At 30.1% G+C, this 18,393-nt stretch overlaps 1 protein-coding gene across 1 annotated transcript; it reads left to right on the forward strand.

Annotated features, from left to right (window-relative positions):
* The first annotated feature begins 12,325 nt into the window (after window positions 1-12,325).
* LOC126672854 (uncharacterized) lies at window positions 12,326-14,455 on the forward strand. The gene has a single exon (XM_050366806.2). The coding sequence runs from the start codon at window positions 12,326-12,328 to the stop codon at window positions 14,453-14,455; it is 2,130 nt and encodes a 709-aa protein (XP_050222763.2).
* Window positions 14,456-18,393: the final 3,938 nt, after the last annotated feature.

Genomic DNA, 18,393 nt, shown 5'->3' on the forward strand with positions numbered 1-18,393 from the left:
GCCAAAGAATCCATAGTATATGCAAACGAAAGATTTCATTCAAAAATGCAAGAATAGCTCGATCAATCTCATCTTTATCGAATACTAGATTGTTGTTAATTTCATCCGCGTTGCGTGTCTTGGACTCTTTTTCACGATTCTTGCTCATAATTGCATCTGTTGCAGTAAACACTTCAGTAAACTTGTTATACGTCGGTTGAAAATCTACACTCTGAGAAAGTCTTCTAAGTGACATTTCAAGATTTGTGAATTTGGCCATGGTTGAACCGTCACCCTTTAATGAGACCAAGAACATCAAGTTAGCAAGGAAAAGGGAAAGATTCTTGCCTTGACTGAGTGTTCGATTCTCTAAATTTTTCAGAATCTGACAATAATAAGGATAAGGCGCATTAGGAGGATTATTCATTGCTGATGATTTAGTAAGATCAAACAGAGAAGCTGAAGAGAGAATCTTTGAGAGCGTTTCTTGATTTTGGCGCCAAAGTTGTGAAAAAATGGGGACTGTTTGTTTGGTTAAAGGGAATTGGTTATTGCTTTGTATATATTTCTGTTTTGGACGGTTATTGGTGGGTCACAAGGAGTGATCATTTCACCCGCGGGTTACTAATTGTGCAAATCAAAAGTGCGTCATGGAAAATAATACCGTTTCTCGATGACAATTTATCTCTAATTTTTGTTAACTAAAATAGATTTATTATTATGAATAATAAATTAAGTTAGCGACTTCATTTCAATTAGACAATAATTTGCCTATTTTACGGTTTCTGGATGTGTTTAAATTTAGATTCGGAAATGAATCGAGAATTTTTAAAAAGTTATTGAAATGTAGAGATAATAAATTGATAAATAAGATACTATAATTATAATATTTTTTTTTGGAAAATTGGAATATTAACCAATCACGTAATGGTAAAATTATTTATTATAATGTTCACGTCATTGTTTTTTGGATTTTTGACATTTTTGTGTCTCATAGACACAAAAATTCTTTTTTTGTGCCTCCTACCACCAGCCCGCTATCTGAGATAGCGGGCCCATGTATTTTAGCACCAGCCCGCCATATGAGATGGCGGGCTGGTAGCTAATTACGGTGATTATCTTAATCACCGTAATTAGCACCAGCCCGCCATCTCATATGGCGGGCTGGTGACTCCCAATGATTGGGGAGAGAGTTAATTACTCTCTCCCCAATCATTTGAAACTGATTGGGCAATAATTGCCCAATCAGTTTATTTTTTTATAAAAAAAAAATTATTTTACCAATGAATTGTAATTTACGTTAACTATTTTCGGGTTATTTTCGGACACTTTCGAGCGTTATTTTATAAAACAACTTTAAAGAATATTGTAGTTGATCTTTCAAACTTTATAAATGTCATTTGTAATTATTGTTTGAACCAATCTAAATTTAAGAAGTTAAGTTTGACATTAATTTTGAAGATCTTATAAATGTCGAATAAAGTTCGAGTAAAAATGAAAGTCGTAGATGGTGGTGCGGACTATTGCACAGATTGATAATTTAAAGTCTAACCTAATCAAAAATACTTCTACGGGACAAAATTGGATAAGTAATTAATTAATCGATGATAAAAAAATTTACTTTGTAATATAGGAACACTCATTTTTTCGAGAAAATAAAAAGGAGAAAATCATTGAGTACATTAGACAAAACAATAGAATGTACTGTTAAAACTTTTCAAAAAAAAAAAAGAATATACTATTAAAATAAATAAAAGATGTGAATTATTCCATCATTATAATTAGAAATAAAATTTAAGCAAAACTCAGTGCATTGATTTTAAATGCATTTAAAATCAAGATTAGCTTTATAGCCTTGACGAAGAGACTAGCAGTGTCTCTTATTCAAAATTTCATAATTAGAAGCATATTAATAAGCCAACACTCACATTAAGTTTGAAAATATACTTTTTTTCATAATCGAAAAGAAGAAGCGATGGTCGAAGAATTTAAACCTACAATCTAACAATTTGTTGTCCATCACTTATATCATATGAGTTATAACTCACCGGTATATCTATTCTTAGGATTTTCTTCTAATTATTTTCAAAGTACATGTAAAAATGTGTTATCAACTCCAAAATAAATTTAAAAATTATACAATAAAACCGTTGCATCATGTCATTTGCATAACAAACTAACATTGCTATATTTCGAAATTTGTATTATAATTGCAAATAACGTTAAAGTTTGTAATTTTATTTGCAATTAACCTTAAATAAATCAACATAAAATTTCCCTCAAGTTACACAATCCCTATTCAAATTAGACCCAATTTCTAAAATTTTCAACATGTTTCTATTCAAAGGCAATACCCTTAATTTTCTAATCCTTTTTAAATACTTTGAATTTAATGCGTGTTTTTACTTTCCTTTTTATTTTATACTAAAAAATTTAATAATTAAATATTTTAGTGTATTTTTTGTGATATGATATTTTAATATTTTTTTTAATTAAATTTGCACCCTATATCAATTTTTGGACTGGTTTCGTCACTGATTGGTAGTCCAATTAATGGTGAAATGTTTGTTACTGGGTCATATGATCATACTGTCAAATACTGGCATGTTAAAAGATCGGTGCCTTGATTTGTGTTGGAAAATTATAGAATGATGGTGCGAGCAAAATTAATGGCAGAAAGAATAGAGAGAGAATTAAAAGCGAAGGACACAGAATAGGTGAAAAATATTAGTTAAAAAGACAGTTTTATTCGCTAAAAACATGAGTCATTGTAAACGGAAAAAAGAGTAAATATACCCGTTGCAACCATCACTAAAGGACGCCAATGAAGTGCCTAGTTTGGATGGTTAATGTACGTCGAAGTGCATTGGAAGATTGTGAGTTTATATTCCGCCTCCGTAATTAACAACTAATAATCTTGACTTAAAGCGTCGATTACCATCTTTGACGGAAAAAAAACCATCACTAAAGAACAGTAGATGATAACTACCTATCTAACATAATTGGTAAACTTTGCTAAGCACACATGTATGTAAATGCTAGCACAAGGACCTCCACAAAAACATTACAATTACTCAAAACGATTCATAATTTATTCACATAAACAAGCGAGTGTTGGCTGATATGGGTTCATGAAGGTGATTGATTATGCTAAAATGGAAATCACTCACTCAATTAGGTTTCCTGCTCCACTTTTGTCAATTGCAGTTTCACCATATTGTATGTCCAGGGAACCCGGAACGTCTAATGAGGTTCAGGGTAGAGGAAATTTGGGGATTATAAAGGTTTAGGGAGTGCTGAGGAGCTGCAAAGGCGGGTTTTGAGGCTTTCGGTAAATCAATAGGAGTCGATGACTATTACTTGCCCAAGGCATTCTGTTCTGTTAATGGTTTTGATCAGAAATTATAACTTCTGATGCATTGAAGGGCCATATTAGAAATCTAAAGCGCGCAATTGACGAAGAGATCAGAATACAACATTCATTGCTGGAGAGACAAGGTGTGATTTCAAGATCAATGCTGTGCAATTTTCGAAAAGGATTCGTTTTCCAAATTAAGCGAGCTGATTTGCTAATGACTGACAATCACAGATTTCATTCTCAATGGCATTTGAATCCAACAATTACAGGACCAAATAGTAACAATAACAAGCATTGCCTATATTCCTAACAAACTATATGATGTAAAAGCTGACAGTAAAACCTAGAAATCAAAAGAACTAACACCATGACTGATATTTCTACCTAACCACTTGTTTGTGATGATTCAAAATTCATCTGATTCCTTGCATTTGATCCCAAACTTCATTAATCTTTGAAACCATTTCCTTATACACATCACTTAGCTTCATATTCTCGAATTCATACTCATCATTTTCATATTTTTCCTCCAAACCTTTCACCTGCATTTGCAAGAGCTTCATTGCTCCCTCACACTTGTCCACGCCACGAAGCAGCTGCGGAATTGCGTCCTTCAATGTTGCTGATGTTGAAGAATTTTGCACTTGTAGACGCATCCATAATAAACGTAAACGAGAGATTTCTTTCACAAATTCAAGAATAGGTTCATCAATCTCGTGTTCTTCGAATACTCTCCAGTCGAGCTCCTCTGCCTTGCGTTTCTTGGACTGTATTTCGTTATTCTTGATCATTAGTGTAGCTGCTGCTTGAAACAGTTCAATAAACTTGTTATACACCTCCCGATAATCTTCAATTTGAGAAACTCTTTTAAGTGAAGTTTCAAGAACTTGGAGTTTCTCCATCGCTGTATCGTCGCTCTTTAATGAAACCAAGATCATCAAGTCAATAAGCAAAACAGAGAGATTCTTCCCTTGTTGTATTGCTCGATTCTTCAAATCTATCAGAACCTCATTATAGTAAGCAAATTCAGAGTCATCTTCTTGATTCGACGACGAAGCTATCATCATTTCTTGATCATTCTTGAAATCTTGATCGCCCGCGAGCAATTGCGCATTAATGTTGGCTTCAAGCCACTGAAATTTATTACTATCTACATCCATCGGGTCCGTCATATTCTCCAACTTATTCAAGAAACAGAGAGGGAACAAAAAAACTGAAGAGAGAATGTTTGAGAGCGTTTCTTGATTTTGGCGCCAAGATTTTGGAAAATGGGGAATGTTTATTTTGGTTAAAGGGAGTTGTTGCAGGTTCAGTATGGAAACAAGAATGGCGAACAATGATGATGCTGATGCTGATGCGTGGTGGTTGAATGATTATACTAATTAGTAGTTAAATTAAGAATGGAACCCCAAGGCGTAGATGAGTTGGTAAGGCGCTCTTCTAGCTTAAGTGAGGTCGCGAGTTCGAACCGTACTCATGTATGCAACCGTTTAAAACTTTGGGTCAGAGCTTTGCCTCCCGCAAGGGACCTACCCGACTCGAGTGGGGATTAGTCTGAATGTGGAAGGCTTAAAGGTGCTGTTTCATAGTTGGAACCCGTTCAGGACACCTCATGATCAGATCAAAAAAAATTAAGAATGGCGATGTCAATTTTTTATTTTTTATTTTTGTATTGGATGAATGAATGGAAAAATTATACTGTTTGGATGAATGAATGGAAAAATTATTGCATTCTAAAATTATAATATTTGCTGCTTAATGCTTTAAGTTATAGCACATCATAGAAAAAAATTTATTTCATTATTTCAAACAAAGAGTAGTTGATAATATATTTCTAATACAATATAGTTAACATATGTTTTATATCTACAATTTTGATTATTTTATTAAGAATATTTTTTAAATGTAATATAGATATTAATTTTAAAAAATGTATAATTTATATATAGAAGATGAAACACATATATTCAATTTTCATTTTCAAACTATTGTTACACATATATAATCCTCATTTTAAATTCAAATATTTTTTATAAATTGAAACAAAAAATCGATCATGTAAAGTAATTTTTATAAAAATAAAGATTTATGAAAATATACTTTTTTAAAAAGGTAAAGTTTGAAATTTGAATATATTTATCTCAAAAAGAAAAGAATTAAATAGACCGAGTTTTATCACATTATCTGTAAACTAAACTCATTACATCATTTTAATGAGATGGCAGAATGTACTCTTTCTATTCTTTTGAAATTGTTTTTATTGTAAAATATTTATCAATTATAAATTTCAATAACAAATTTTAAAAATATTCTTATTCTTATCCTTTAATTTAGTTCGTGGAGAAGAGAAGACATTTATTAATATCATTTACATAAAATTGTAATAATTTTTTTTTTTTTAAAATGTAAGATTTTATTGCAGTACTAAACATATTCAAGCAAATAGCTTGTATGAGAATACATTAATAGATAAATAAACAATCAAAAACTACTATCTTATTTACACGAATAAATAAGATAAGATTTTTTATGATAACACCATAAAATCAAAAATTACAAATTGTTAATTATGTATCACAATGTTTTCTGTAAACAATTGATCGTCAATTGGACATCATATTTAAAGAATTACTTGAATAAGAATACAATCTACAGTTATGACAGCTTCAAGCTGATTTGTTTAATTTTCACCGTAAATAATACTCCCTCCGTCCCGTTTAAGAAGTCCCATATTCTATTTTGAGATGTCCCATTTAAAAAATCCCATTACTATTTTTAGAATACTTTTCCATTGAATACCCTATTTTACCCTTATTTTAGTTATCTTACAAGAGTTTTATGAAAAATTCCACTATCATTAATAGGGGCAAAACATGAAAAAACATGAAAAGACAAGAATAATTAATGTTTTCTTAATCTGTGTGTAAAGTCAAATGGGACTTCTAAAGTGGGACGGAGGGAGTACAAATCTATACCACATAAAATAATCCACAATGGAAACATCAAATTCCATTTATGACTACATATTCCATAAAAAGAGAGACAAAAATAGCAAATAAAAAATAAACAAATACAACAAAATTAATAAAAACAGAAATTAAAAATATAAGAAATTAAGAAAAGAAAATGAAACCATTGCCGATCAAAATATTGATTGGCAGTGGTCTTAAAGAAGATAATAAACCAAGGGCTATAGGCGGCAGGAATTAGCAATAGAAAAGGAATTTGCCAAAGAGAAGTAGGTTTATTTTAATGAATTTTTTTAATGTGTGTTCTATTAAAAATAGACAATTAAAAAAGAAATAAAGTGCGCGCGTACTTAATATACGAATGATGTGATAAACTCCATTTACCTAATAGTAGTAATTTCTTTCTCTATCTCAATTTGTAAATCTGAGAAAATTGACAAGCTAAAATATCCAACAATATTTGAGAGATATTTGATAAATTTATAAAATTGTGGACATAAAAAGTTATTTTTTTTGAAATGGACATAAAAAGTTATTTTGCCTCTTAATTATCAAATTTTGGATTTGTTTTGATTAATATCACCTTATTTAATTACCAAGCTGAATTTACATGAATTGGTCAATCTGGCCCTTCTCGATTAGTATATATATATACAGAAGAACAGGATAACTTAGGTAAGCTACAAATTTAATCTAAACCTCTCCTTTCTCTTTCTTTCTCCAGTATGACAAAACTTCATCAAACTGCATCAATAAAATGAAATATTAAAAATGAAAAAGAAAAAAAATCAAATCCAAAATTTAATAATTAACTCAACCAAATTACAACTACAGCATGTTATAATTATGTGTTTAATTAGTTAATTACATACCGGTTTCGTTTCTTCTTTAGCTTTTGGAAATAGAATTTGCCATGCACTATTATTATTTTCTTTGTTACTGACCAACTTTTCAACTTCCATATATTCTTCTTCTTCTTCTTCAAACTCATGCAAAGGTGGCAGCTCCCATGATTCTAACTCAACACTCTCTTGCCGATCCTTAATCATCACAAATCCATCATCATCACTCTTTTTAGCAGAAACCTCGGATTCATCACTTAATCTGCCATTTTTACTACAGCTACCTAGTACTACTCTGCCCAAAAATGTCATAATCTTCATTTCAATATACACAGTCACCTTATAAATGAACCAGACAGCTACAAAACTAGACAGGACTGGTAAGATTAGAACACAGAGAAAACAAATGAAAGGAAATGAACATATGATTAACAAAAAAGTAAAAAAGGATTTAAATAGTAGTATCAGAAGAAGATGCATTTAGGGAACTGGGTTAATTTTCAGGCTTTTGAGTTGTACAAGGAATTTAAGTGTGATTGGGAGTCACCAAAAATAGAGATCATCATTAATTTTAGTTTGGTGTTTTGATCCAATGAGTGGGATAGAGAGTTATGGATGAGTATAGAATGTTTGAGTGTTGAGAAATGAACAGGTTTTATATTGGATTTTGTTGGTTCTTCAGCATGTCAACCATTTGGCTTCTCTACAACTTCTCATGCCATGTCACTCTATTGTTCATTTCCTAATTTACTCTCTTTTAGGATTTGTTTTTAGGCATAATTACTTAAAAAAAAACTCAGCTTATAATATTTTTTCGTTTATACCCTCACGTAGGAAAAAATTCACTTGTACTATTTTTTTAATTTTTTATTTTCATCTCTATTCTAAAATTTAAATTTTTGACAATTAATTTAATTAAAGGATGAAAACATTATGTAGATGATTAATAATATTAATGTTTAATTAGAATATAAGCTAAATATAAAGGATCATTTTAAATATTTTTTTAAATGAAAAGAGATCAAATTAACTTTTTAGGGTAGAGACGTAAATGAAAAATTAAAAAAATGGTACAAATGAACTTTATCCTATTTCAGGGTATAAACGAATAAATATTATAAGGTGGAGTTTTTTTTAAGTAATTAGCCTTATTTTTATGATAACTTATTTTCTTTTTGAAATATGGTAGTTATGCTTGTAGTCATTTTCACACAAATTAATAAAATAATAAATAGATTGTAAAAAAAATACTCATATAAATTTATAAATAATTTTATAAAACTTATTAACATGAATTATTATGACTCTTTATTTATAATTTTATATTCTTTCATGAATATATATAAAAAAAGTAGTACTAGATGTTCTTTTGGCATTTTAAAATGACATTACAAAATAAAAAAAAGGTCTAATGTCTTAAAAAATTTCGACCTTTCACCCCCTTTTCAATCCTACCTTGACGTTGCAAATCGGTCAATTTTATCCTATTTTGTATTTTTTTCATTTTCAATTGTACTCTAAAGCATAAAATTACCCTTTTTTTATTTGTCAAAAGTTCAAAAAAAATCTCTAAATTGACCCTTTTTGCATTGAATTAACTTTTTATATTAAATTGATAATTTTTAAAGAATTTTTTTGGACTTTTGTTAAATAAAAAAAGGACATTTTTATGCTTTAGGGTACAATTAAAATGAAAAAAAATGTAAATTAGGATAAAATTGACAAATTTTCAACGTCAGAGTATGATTGAAAAGGGGATGAAATGTCGGAGTTTTTTAAGGCATTAATAAGCCTAAAAAAATTAATAGTATTTTTTATAAACATGAGAGATATTTTTGAATTTCTGTAAAAATTAAAGTTAAAATTATAAAAATTAAATTGATATACTAGTATTTTTATAATACATTTACAGTATGGGGAATAAATTTTTTAGGTCCAAACAAGATACATTTGTACGTTCAAAATATTTATGTGTGTCTATATAAATACTAGAAAACAAAAAATATACAAAAACACTACCTAATTATTTTTATATAAAATTACGATTTTTAAAAAAATATCTACAAAAGTTCAATTTTGAATACAAAAAATACAATATTGAAATTTAAAATTATTAAAAATCAATTTAAAAAATAAATAAAATATTAAGGATTTTTTCAATTTTGTGTGATGTGTGTAACTCATTTGTGAAGGTGAGAGTGAGGAGAGGCTAATCTGATGCACTTTGCCATAGGTGCAAAATTCTCCAAAATAACATTTTTATTGATTTAAGTGGTAATATGCCCCCTGAACTTGTAAATTAACACATATATTAATTTTGTGGACTACACGAACTTGATGATTATGGGCAATTCGTCCCATTTTGGCAATTTGCCCCCTCAATTTATAAGTTAATTATCTTTTAAATTGGCAATTTACCTTTTTAACTTGTAAGTTAATTTGTCAAAATAGGCTAATTGCCATAATTAATAAGTTCGTGTACTGATTTGCCAACAAAGTTAATTTGTATGTTAATTGACAATTGTTTATAAGGGGTAAATTGCTACTTAAGTCCTTTTTTATTTGGCGCCAATGTTGGGGGTGACCTGATTCGTTGTTGAGAAAAATTGACAAATACCTTAGATGTGTGAAAATATTATAAATTTTACTTGAGCAAAAATCAAAGTTGAATAATACAGTTACCAAATTTTATATTGCATAAAAATCAACTTTAATATAGGAAATACGGTTCCATACATAAGGAAATCAGCTGTTATGATTTCCAATATCTCCTGCAAATGTGCAACCTAACATATTGGGAATATATTTTCAAGAATCTTCAAGATTCATTAATTAAAAAAAACGATTTCTAATATCTCCTACAAATGTGCAACCTAACATATTGGGAATATATTTTCAAGAATCTTCAATATTCATTAATTAAAAAAACGTTGCATTTAACAAAATTTCCATAAATAAAGGAATTTTAGTGATTCATTAACAACGTACCACCATTTTACAAATAACAAATCAGAAAAGTCCAGCAAAACAAGAAATTCATCAACTCATCATAAACGAGAAGTGACGATGTAGTTAACCATTAAATTTACATGTAGTTAACCATTAATAAATTAAATTTAATAAAAAACTATTAACATCATAAAAATATTTTTCGATAAATCTACAATAATATATCCTAAAATTAACAGTACACCAAGTTAGTTAACTGTCAGTTAACCAGTAATCACTTATTAGTTAACTTTAACTAATAAAAAAAAGATAATTAACATTATGACAAGTACATGTTTTAGATAACCAACACAAGTATAGTTAAATAATAGTTAACCGTTAGGAAACATATAATTACCCCCTAAATATTTTCAAAATTATTCAAATATAACAAAAAAAAACAACTAAACATCAAATTTTAATTATTTTAAAAATAATCATACGTATAAAAATAATTGCTAGTTAACTATTAGTCACATATTAGTTAACTGTAATTAAAAAAAAGTAATTATCAATATATATTCATATTTTATATAAAAAATTATACAAAATTAGCTAACTATTAATCAACCATTAGAAAACATATAGTTAACCTTACAATGATTAACCATTATTTTTACATCATTACTAATATTCCAATTATTGATGTACCATTAGTACACCATTGATTAACCAACAAAAAAATCAAGTCATAAAATTACAAATCAAAAACTATTGTTGCGTCGCGAATCTGATCTCCGATTCCGATTTGTTCATCATGGCGACAAGAGGTCCTCCATCTGTGATTTTCTAAAAACGGAAAAACCAAAGCGAATAAAAAAAAGCGAAGATGGCCGGTACGAACAAGGCGGTGCCAGATCTGAATCTAAAGAAGAATATGTTGCTGTCAGAGAAGAATGGAGGGATAGGTTGCGGGTCGCCGGATCTGAAGAAGGAGACGCTGCTATGAACGGGCTGTGACGATGGTGGGCAATTGCGGAGGGTTTATGGCGGCGGAGGGCTTACTACGGCGTCAACGACGGTCTTGAGCAGTGGCGGAACGAGGGAGGGTCGAAGAGGGTCGGCCGACCCTCCCTCGCCGGAGAATACAAGGGACCGGTGCTATTCCATCACCGGTCCCCTTCATCTTCGACCCTCACCAGCAGATCAAAGATCTGCTGGTTCCTCCTTCAAACCAGTTGCAGCGGCGCTGCAACTGGATTTTTTTTAGGTTTTTAATGGGCCGAACGACATGTCGTTCGGCCCATTTTTTTTTTAATTTTTTTTTAAATCCAAACGACATGTCGTTTGGTACAAATCCAAACGACGTCGTTTGGATTAAACACTGAAACAGAAACAGACAGAGGTGCGGTCTGTTTCTGTTTCGAAATTACACCACTATTTGCACAAATTTCATAATCAACCCCTCCTTTTCTTCACTTCTTCTCTTTTTTTATAAACCCTAATTATTAAATTGAATCTCTTTCACCCAATTAATCACTCTATACCACTTAATTCTTGAAACCCATCATTAATTTTACCCAACAATCAAAGGTATTGTGATTTTAACCTAATTTTTTATATTCTTTATAATTAATTTAATTTTTTATATTATCTAACATTAATCTTAAATTATATCTTTTTAGGTTATATAAATTGATCTAGCAATGTCAAGTAGTGGTTTTGACAAAACTTCAACAAGTAAGTTCTTTGTAATTATTATTTATTTTTATTATTAATTGTTTATTTAAATTGGTGTGTTGATGATGAATTGTGGATAAATTAATTTTTTGTATGTTAATTGTTATATAAATGGATTAATTTGGTTGCCTTTTTGTGTTTATATTTTGTATTAGTGAATTGATGAATCAAAATTGATTACATAGTTAACTTGATGAATTAGACAATAAAATTGATAGATTTTTTTGTTAACTTTATAAGGTAAATCAAGAAATACAAACATATTGAATTTTTTCAAGCCTAGAAATCTTGATTCGAGTACCCCTTCATCTTCTGAGGCGACTAGTATTCCACTAAAGAGAAGTCGTGTGGAATTTAATCCCAATGAACTTATTGTTGATCCTGGACTTCGACTGTGTATTAATGATTATGATGTGGGAATTAGACATCAAGTTAGAAGAGAATATTTGTTAAAGGGTCCGTGTCAACCATATGGTCATAATTTTCCAAAAAAAAAACAAGCGACAGAAATGAGAAGCTTTTTAGAGGCATGGTTCAAAAAGTTTCCTTGGTTGGAGTATAGTGTAGAGAAAGATGCTGCATTTTGTTTGTATTGTTACCTGTTTGCAAGTCCAGGTTCAAAGAGTCATGACGCTTTTACAAGGAAAGGATTTAACAATTGGAAAAAGGCAACGGAAAATTTTAATGACCATGTTGGTGCAGTAAGCAGTGTTCATAATGACGCAAGACGTCACTGTGAGGTTTTTCAGAATCAACGTCAAAGCATTTCCCATGTTTTGACTACTCAAGGTCGTGAAACAGAAAATGCTTACCGAACTCGTTTGACAGCAGTGTTAGAAGTTGTTCGCATTCTTCTTTGGCAAGGTTTAGCATTTCGTGGTCATGATGAGACTCTTGACTCTTTACAAAGGGGGAATTTTCTTGAGATAGTGTCATGGTATGCCAAGATGGATGAAAAAGTTAGGAATGTCATCGGTGGTAATGCTCCTGGGAATAACCAAATGACATCTCCCAAAATTCAAAAAGAATTAGTTAGTTCTTGTGCCTCACAAGTAACATTACCTATTCTTAGTGAACTTGGAGATAGAAAATTCTCCTTACTAGTGGACGAGGCTCGGGATTGTTCTGTAAAAGAACAAATGGCAGTTATGTTAAGGTTTGTGAATAAGAAGGGTGAAATAATCGAAAGGTTTCTTGCCATTGAGCATGTTAGTGACACTTCATCACGTTCTTTAAAAGCGGCTGTGGATATGTTATTTGCTCGACATAATTTATCTATTTCTAGATTGCGAGGTCAAGCATATGATGGAGCATCCAACATGAGGGGAGAGTTTAATGGGCTGAAGGCACTTATTCAACGAGAAAATCCTTTTGCTTTCTATGTCCATTGTTTTGCCCATCAACTGCAGTTGGTGGTTGTTGCTATTGCAAAACATATTCCAGTTGTTGCTGAGTTTTTTACTAACATCAGTATGATTGTTAATACTGCTGGTGCTTCTTGCAAAAGAAGAGATGAATTAAACAAACATAGTGATGCTGATATTTTTGAGAAATTAGAGAGCGGTGAGCTTACTACAGGAAAAGGGCTTAATCAACAGACTAATCTTGCAAGACCGGGTGATACTCGTTGGGGCTCACATCATGTCACTTTAGCCCGTTTGTTATCTATGTGGAATTCAGCCTTATATGTGCTTGAAAGAGTTTATGAAGATGGAACTGAACCAGAGCCGAGGGGCAAAGCAAGTGCCTTGATTAAACTGATGGAAGACTTCCACTTTGTATTTATTCTACATCTTATGCTTAAATTATTGGGTATAACAAATGCATTGTCGCTTGCCTTGCAACAGAAAGATCAGAATATTATTACTGCGATGAACTTGATAGAAGTTTTGAAAGTAAAGCTACAAAACTTGAGAGACAGTGGATGGGATGCTTTGTTACATGAAGTCACCATGTTTTGTAACAAGCATGGCATTGTGGTGCCTGATATGGAAGATCAGTTTCTTATTCCAGGACGGTCTCGGCGTGCTAGGCACTTGGTAACTTGTTATCATCATCATCATAATGAAGTTTTTCTTCATGTGATTGATTTACTTACTGTTGAGATGAATAATAGGTTTTCTGAATCTAGCACTGCATTATTAAGGTACATCTCATGTCTTGATCCAAGAGACTCGTTTTCGAAATTTGATCAACATAGTTTGATTTGTCTTGCTGAACTCTATTCTGATGATTTCTCTGCTATTGACTTGCAATTTTTGAGAAATGATCTAGATACATACATTTCTGAAGTAAGGCAAAGTTCTGATTTTACTAGTTGTGAAGATCTTTCTATCCTTGCAATCAAGATGGTTCAAACTGGTAGACATTTAGTGTTCCCATTGGTTTATCGTTTGATTGAGTTGGCTTTGATCTTACCGGTAGCTACGGCATCTGTCGAGAGAGCTTTTTCTGCAATGAACCACATCAAGTCAGATTTACGGAACAGCATGGCAGATGAGTGGTTGAATGATTTGATGATATGCTTCATTGAGAGGACGATATTTGCTACCATCGATAATGAAGATATTTTACAGCATTTTCAAAACAAAGAAAACCGGCGAATTCAACTTCCACCTCTTGCCCTTTCTAATTCTTAGTGTTTTTTTTGTTTTTTTTATGTTATTTATTATTTATCAACTCTAAATTAATACTTTTGTTTAATTAAATTTTTTATTTAATGTACTTCTATATTTAAATGTGAAATTCCGACCCCCCTAATTTACCCTCCTGGTTCCGCCACTGGTCTTGAGACAAATAGTGGTCGACGGCTGCGGCAGAACATAAACTCGATGGTGGCTGCAATAGCGGAGGGCTTGCCATTTTAATTTTTGTGTCAACCTAAATTCAAAATGAAAAGGAAAAATTTAGATCATGGCAATAAGGCGAGAAATAAGGCAAGAATCTATAAAGCATATTTGGAAATAGGTACAAAAAAATCAATCGTGATTCTTTTCCTTAACTGTAACCCGTATTTTTTTCATTTTGAAAGTTTATTTGTTAAAAGGGAAAGTTGAAAAATCAAATTAATAAAGTGCAAAACGTAAAAGTCAATTTGAATTTTTGCTCCCGTACTTTTCTAATTAAAAAAGCTTTAGCCAGTCTATGGATTAATTTTCTCTTCGTTGTTCGTTGGAAAATAGTTGAATGAGAAAAATTGACAATTACCCATTTTTACCATAAATAATCTCAAACTTACGGTGCCGCGTTTTGTTTTTGACAAATACGATGAAGAGGTTATGTTTTGCAAAACTAAGCTTTTATATTTAAAATTATACGGTTATTAATGATGAGAGAAACATTCAGCTCAAAAAGGAGAATCTCCTAAATTTCCTCTCAAATTCAAATGCAAAGAAAATCTTTCCAAGTTTATGAAATCTTCATTCAATCAATGTTCTTGATCTTCCGAATTTCAAAAGCAAAAAATCATAGAAAAAATCATCTCATCAAAGAGAAGAAACTGTTTCTATCGCATGAAATCAATTGCAATTAGGTAATTCAAAAATCAGCTCATCCAAGAAGAAGAAGACCAGGTTTGAAGAATTGAAATCAGGTAATTCGAGATTCATCTCATCATATTTAAAGAAGATCATCATATTTGCATTGAGATTTAAATTAGAAAAAAGTTACAATCGATGATGATCGCTATTGTATTGAATTGTGTAATATTTAGTTCTGATATTCAATTATATATTTGGAATCATGAATTGTTTATGGATGAACACTGTTTAATGATAAAAATTGAACACTATATCTTTTATATTGATGAACACTATATAGTTTATATTCAGCTCATTATTAAATAACAATGATAAAAATTGATTGGAAATTTTATCAAAACCTCAATGAGGAATATCAAAATGTTAATCTTGATATATATTGTACTAATAGTTTACTTAAGATTATCAATATAAATCAATATTTTAATATTTTGTTGACTACAATTTGAAGGTTTACCATTGACTTAAGGTTATCATTAGAAACAGGTTTATGATGGACTCTTTTTTATTTATTGAATATATTAGCAGTAATTTTTTTGATTTGAAATAGTTTATTAAAACAGTATTAGTTAACTATTAATAGTCGAAATGTATTCTATCAGTATACCAGTACAATTATCAGATCATGTAAATAATAATAATGATTTTAACTGATTTTATTAAATGTTTACAATTGTTATTTTGCAGGAATGACAACGTTGCAAATACTTGTTTACTGCAATGGAGTATGGGATGATAGTTTCAATTACTCGAATTACAAAATCAAAGAAATTTTGGTTAAAGAGGATACCGATTTTAAGATGATGAACGCTGTGATTTGTGGTGTACTGAAAGAGAGCAGCCGGGAAACGAAATGAGATATCAAATGTTATTTGGAACCTAATCAGGAGACTTTGGATGTAGAGGATAATGAAAGCATACAATTTTACTTAATTAAAACTTTTATCATCTCGATCGTAGTTGAATGAAAACAATTTTAAATTTACCAATAATATACTTGAATTTTATTTTGTAACCAGGAGTGTGCTTAATAATAGTAATTGATTTGTTATAAATCATTGATTCATTTTGTTTTGTAGTATACTATTGGTCATTACTTGGTATACCGTTAGTAGCATTTTTGTACAGTTGTTATTTTGCAACTATTGTTGACAATCAATGAATAAATATGTTGTTATTGAAGCGAATTACTGTAAGATGTGTATTTCTCAACTATTGTATAAGTAAAATGATTATGTTAAATAAATAATCATGTGGTTAACCAAACAATGACCACCTAGTATTTACTAAAAATACAAGTTCATTTATACTATTATAAACTTATATTATGTTAGAAAAGTTATCCAATGGTTAACCAAACGATGACCAAATATATACTGATAAACAATTGATATTGTTGGTATACCAACATATTACCAATTATAAATCTGAGAGTATAGCAAACACAATTAATTAAAAAAACTATCATGAATTAAGTAACATAAAATTAAAAAAAAATCTATTATATCAAATAGTAACTGATGGTGTATTTTTGTGTTACTTATTTTTGTGAATTAAGTAACACAAAAATAAACAAATTTAACTGAACAATCAATGTTAATGAATGTTAAAGACCTGTTACAAACAAAATCATAATTAAACAAATAAAAAATATTTCAAAATAACAACTCATTTCATAAAACTCCAAAGTAGATACTAGTATGCAATCTGTTTAATCATTTCTTCGGTCTGCCTGCCTTCAGTTTCAATTATGGTTTAATCATTTACACTCCAAAGTAGATACTAGTATGCAATCTGTTCAATCATTTCTTCGGTCTCCCCACCTTCAGTTTCAGTTTTGGTTTAATCATTTACGCCCTCAAGATGGATAACTTTAACAGCAAAATGATCTGCAAGTTTAATATAATACTCCCCCGGTCCTACATTCAAAGCATTTATATAGACAAAAAATAAGTAAATACATATTTCAAAATGAAATCCGAATAACATCGTTTAGGTGAACCAGTAGATACCAACTAGTGTACCATTAGTAATAGTTATAAAACAGTTTTCGGCCAATGGTTCACCAAATAAAATGCTAACATCAAAAGCAAAAATTGATAAAGTAGGAAATTTCAAATATCAATGGCATAGATCATAAAAAAGAAAAAATAGCTACAAGTAAAAAATAAGTACAAACACTTTATAATTGCATTGGTTATTCTTAAACATATTGTTAGGAACTAACTAGACAACTGAATCACAAAAAACATACTAACAACAATTCAAATTTAAAATCAAATAAAAGAAACACTAATTAACCAATAGTCATCTGCTGGTTAACTATAACTCACTAACAATTAATAGTATACAAAAGAAATTAATATAGCACAAATAATTACAAACACTCACTAATAAAAAATCATAAATTAATTACATTAAACAAAATCATAAATAAATATAAACATAAACTAAATATCAAACATATACAGTTTAAGAATCAAACAAAGACAATATAACAAATCAACATAAAAAGCAAACCTAATCAAACACACATTTAAAAAACAAACACAGAATTAAACTAAAGAAAATCAAAAAACAATACTAAAAATTATGAAAAATAAGAAAAATACCTTCGGCGAATCATTAGTATGAACAGTAGTGGTCTTGCTTCTATTGATGATTTTGAAATCTTCAAAATCACTATCTTCTTCATCACGATTACGGACTCTACGATTCTTAATGGATGACCGAACTTCAACAAAATTTAGTAGTCGAAAACTTCTTCGTTAGGAATTCTTTTGAGACTGACCTAGTTGCTACCACTGCAAAATTGTGATTTAAAAAAAAAACTGATTAGGAAGTTTGATTGAGGGTTTCCAGTTGTAGAGAGTGGAGAAAATAATGGAGAAAATCTCGGTTTCCTTTCAAAATTCAAATTGAATCAAAGACATGCAAAGCGGTGTATATTATCTCTAACTGTATCTTTCAAATTATGAAAGTATAATTTTGAGATAATGAAAGTTATAATTGCGAATTAAAAACATAAAACCGTAACT

Source organism: Mercurialis annua, linkage group LG3, assembly GCF_937616625.2.
Source record: "Mercurialis annua linkage group LG3, ddMerAnnu1.2, whole genome shotgun sequence".
Taxonomy (NCBI): domain Eukaryota; kingdom Viridiplantae; phylum Streptophyta; class Magnoliopsida; order Malpighiales; family Euphorbiaceae; genus Mercurialis; species Mercurialis annua.

Excerpts from the sequence above, each read along its gene's own strand:
- LOC126672854 (XM_050366806.2), top strand. The coding sequence starts at position 12,326 with ATGAGAAGCTTTTTAGAGGCATGGTTCAAAAAGTTTCCTTGGTTGGAG.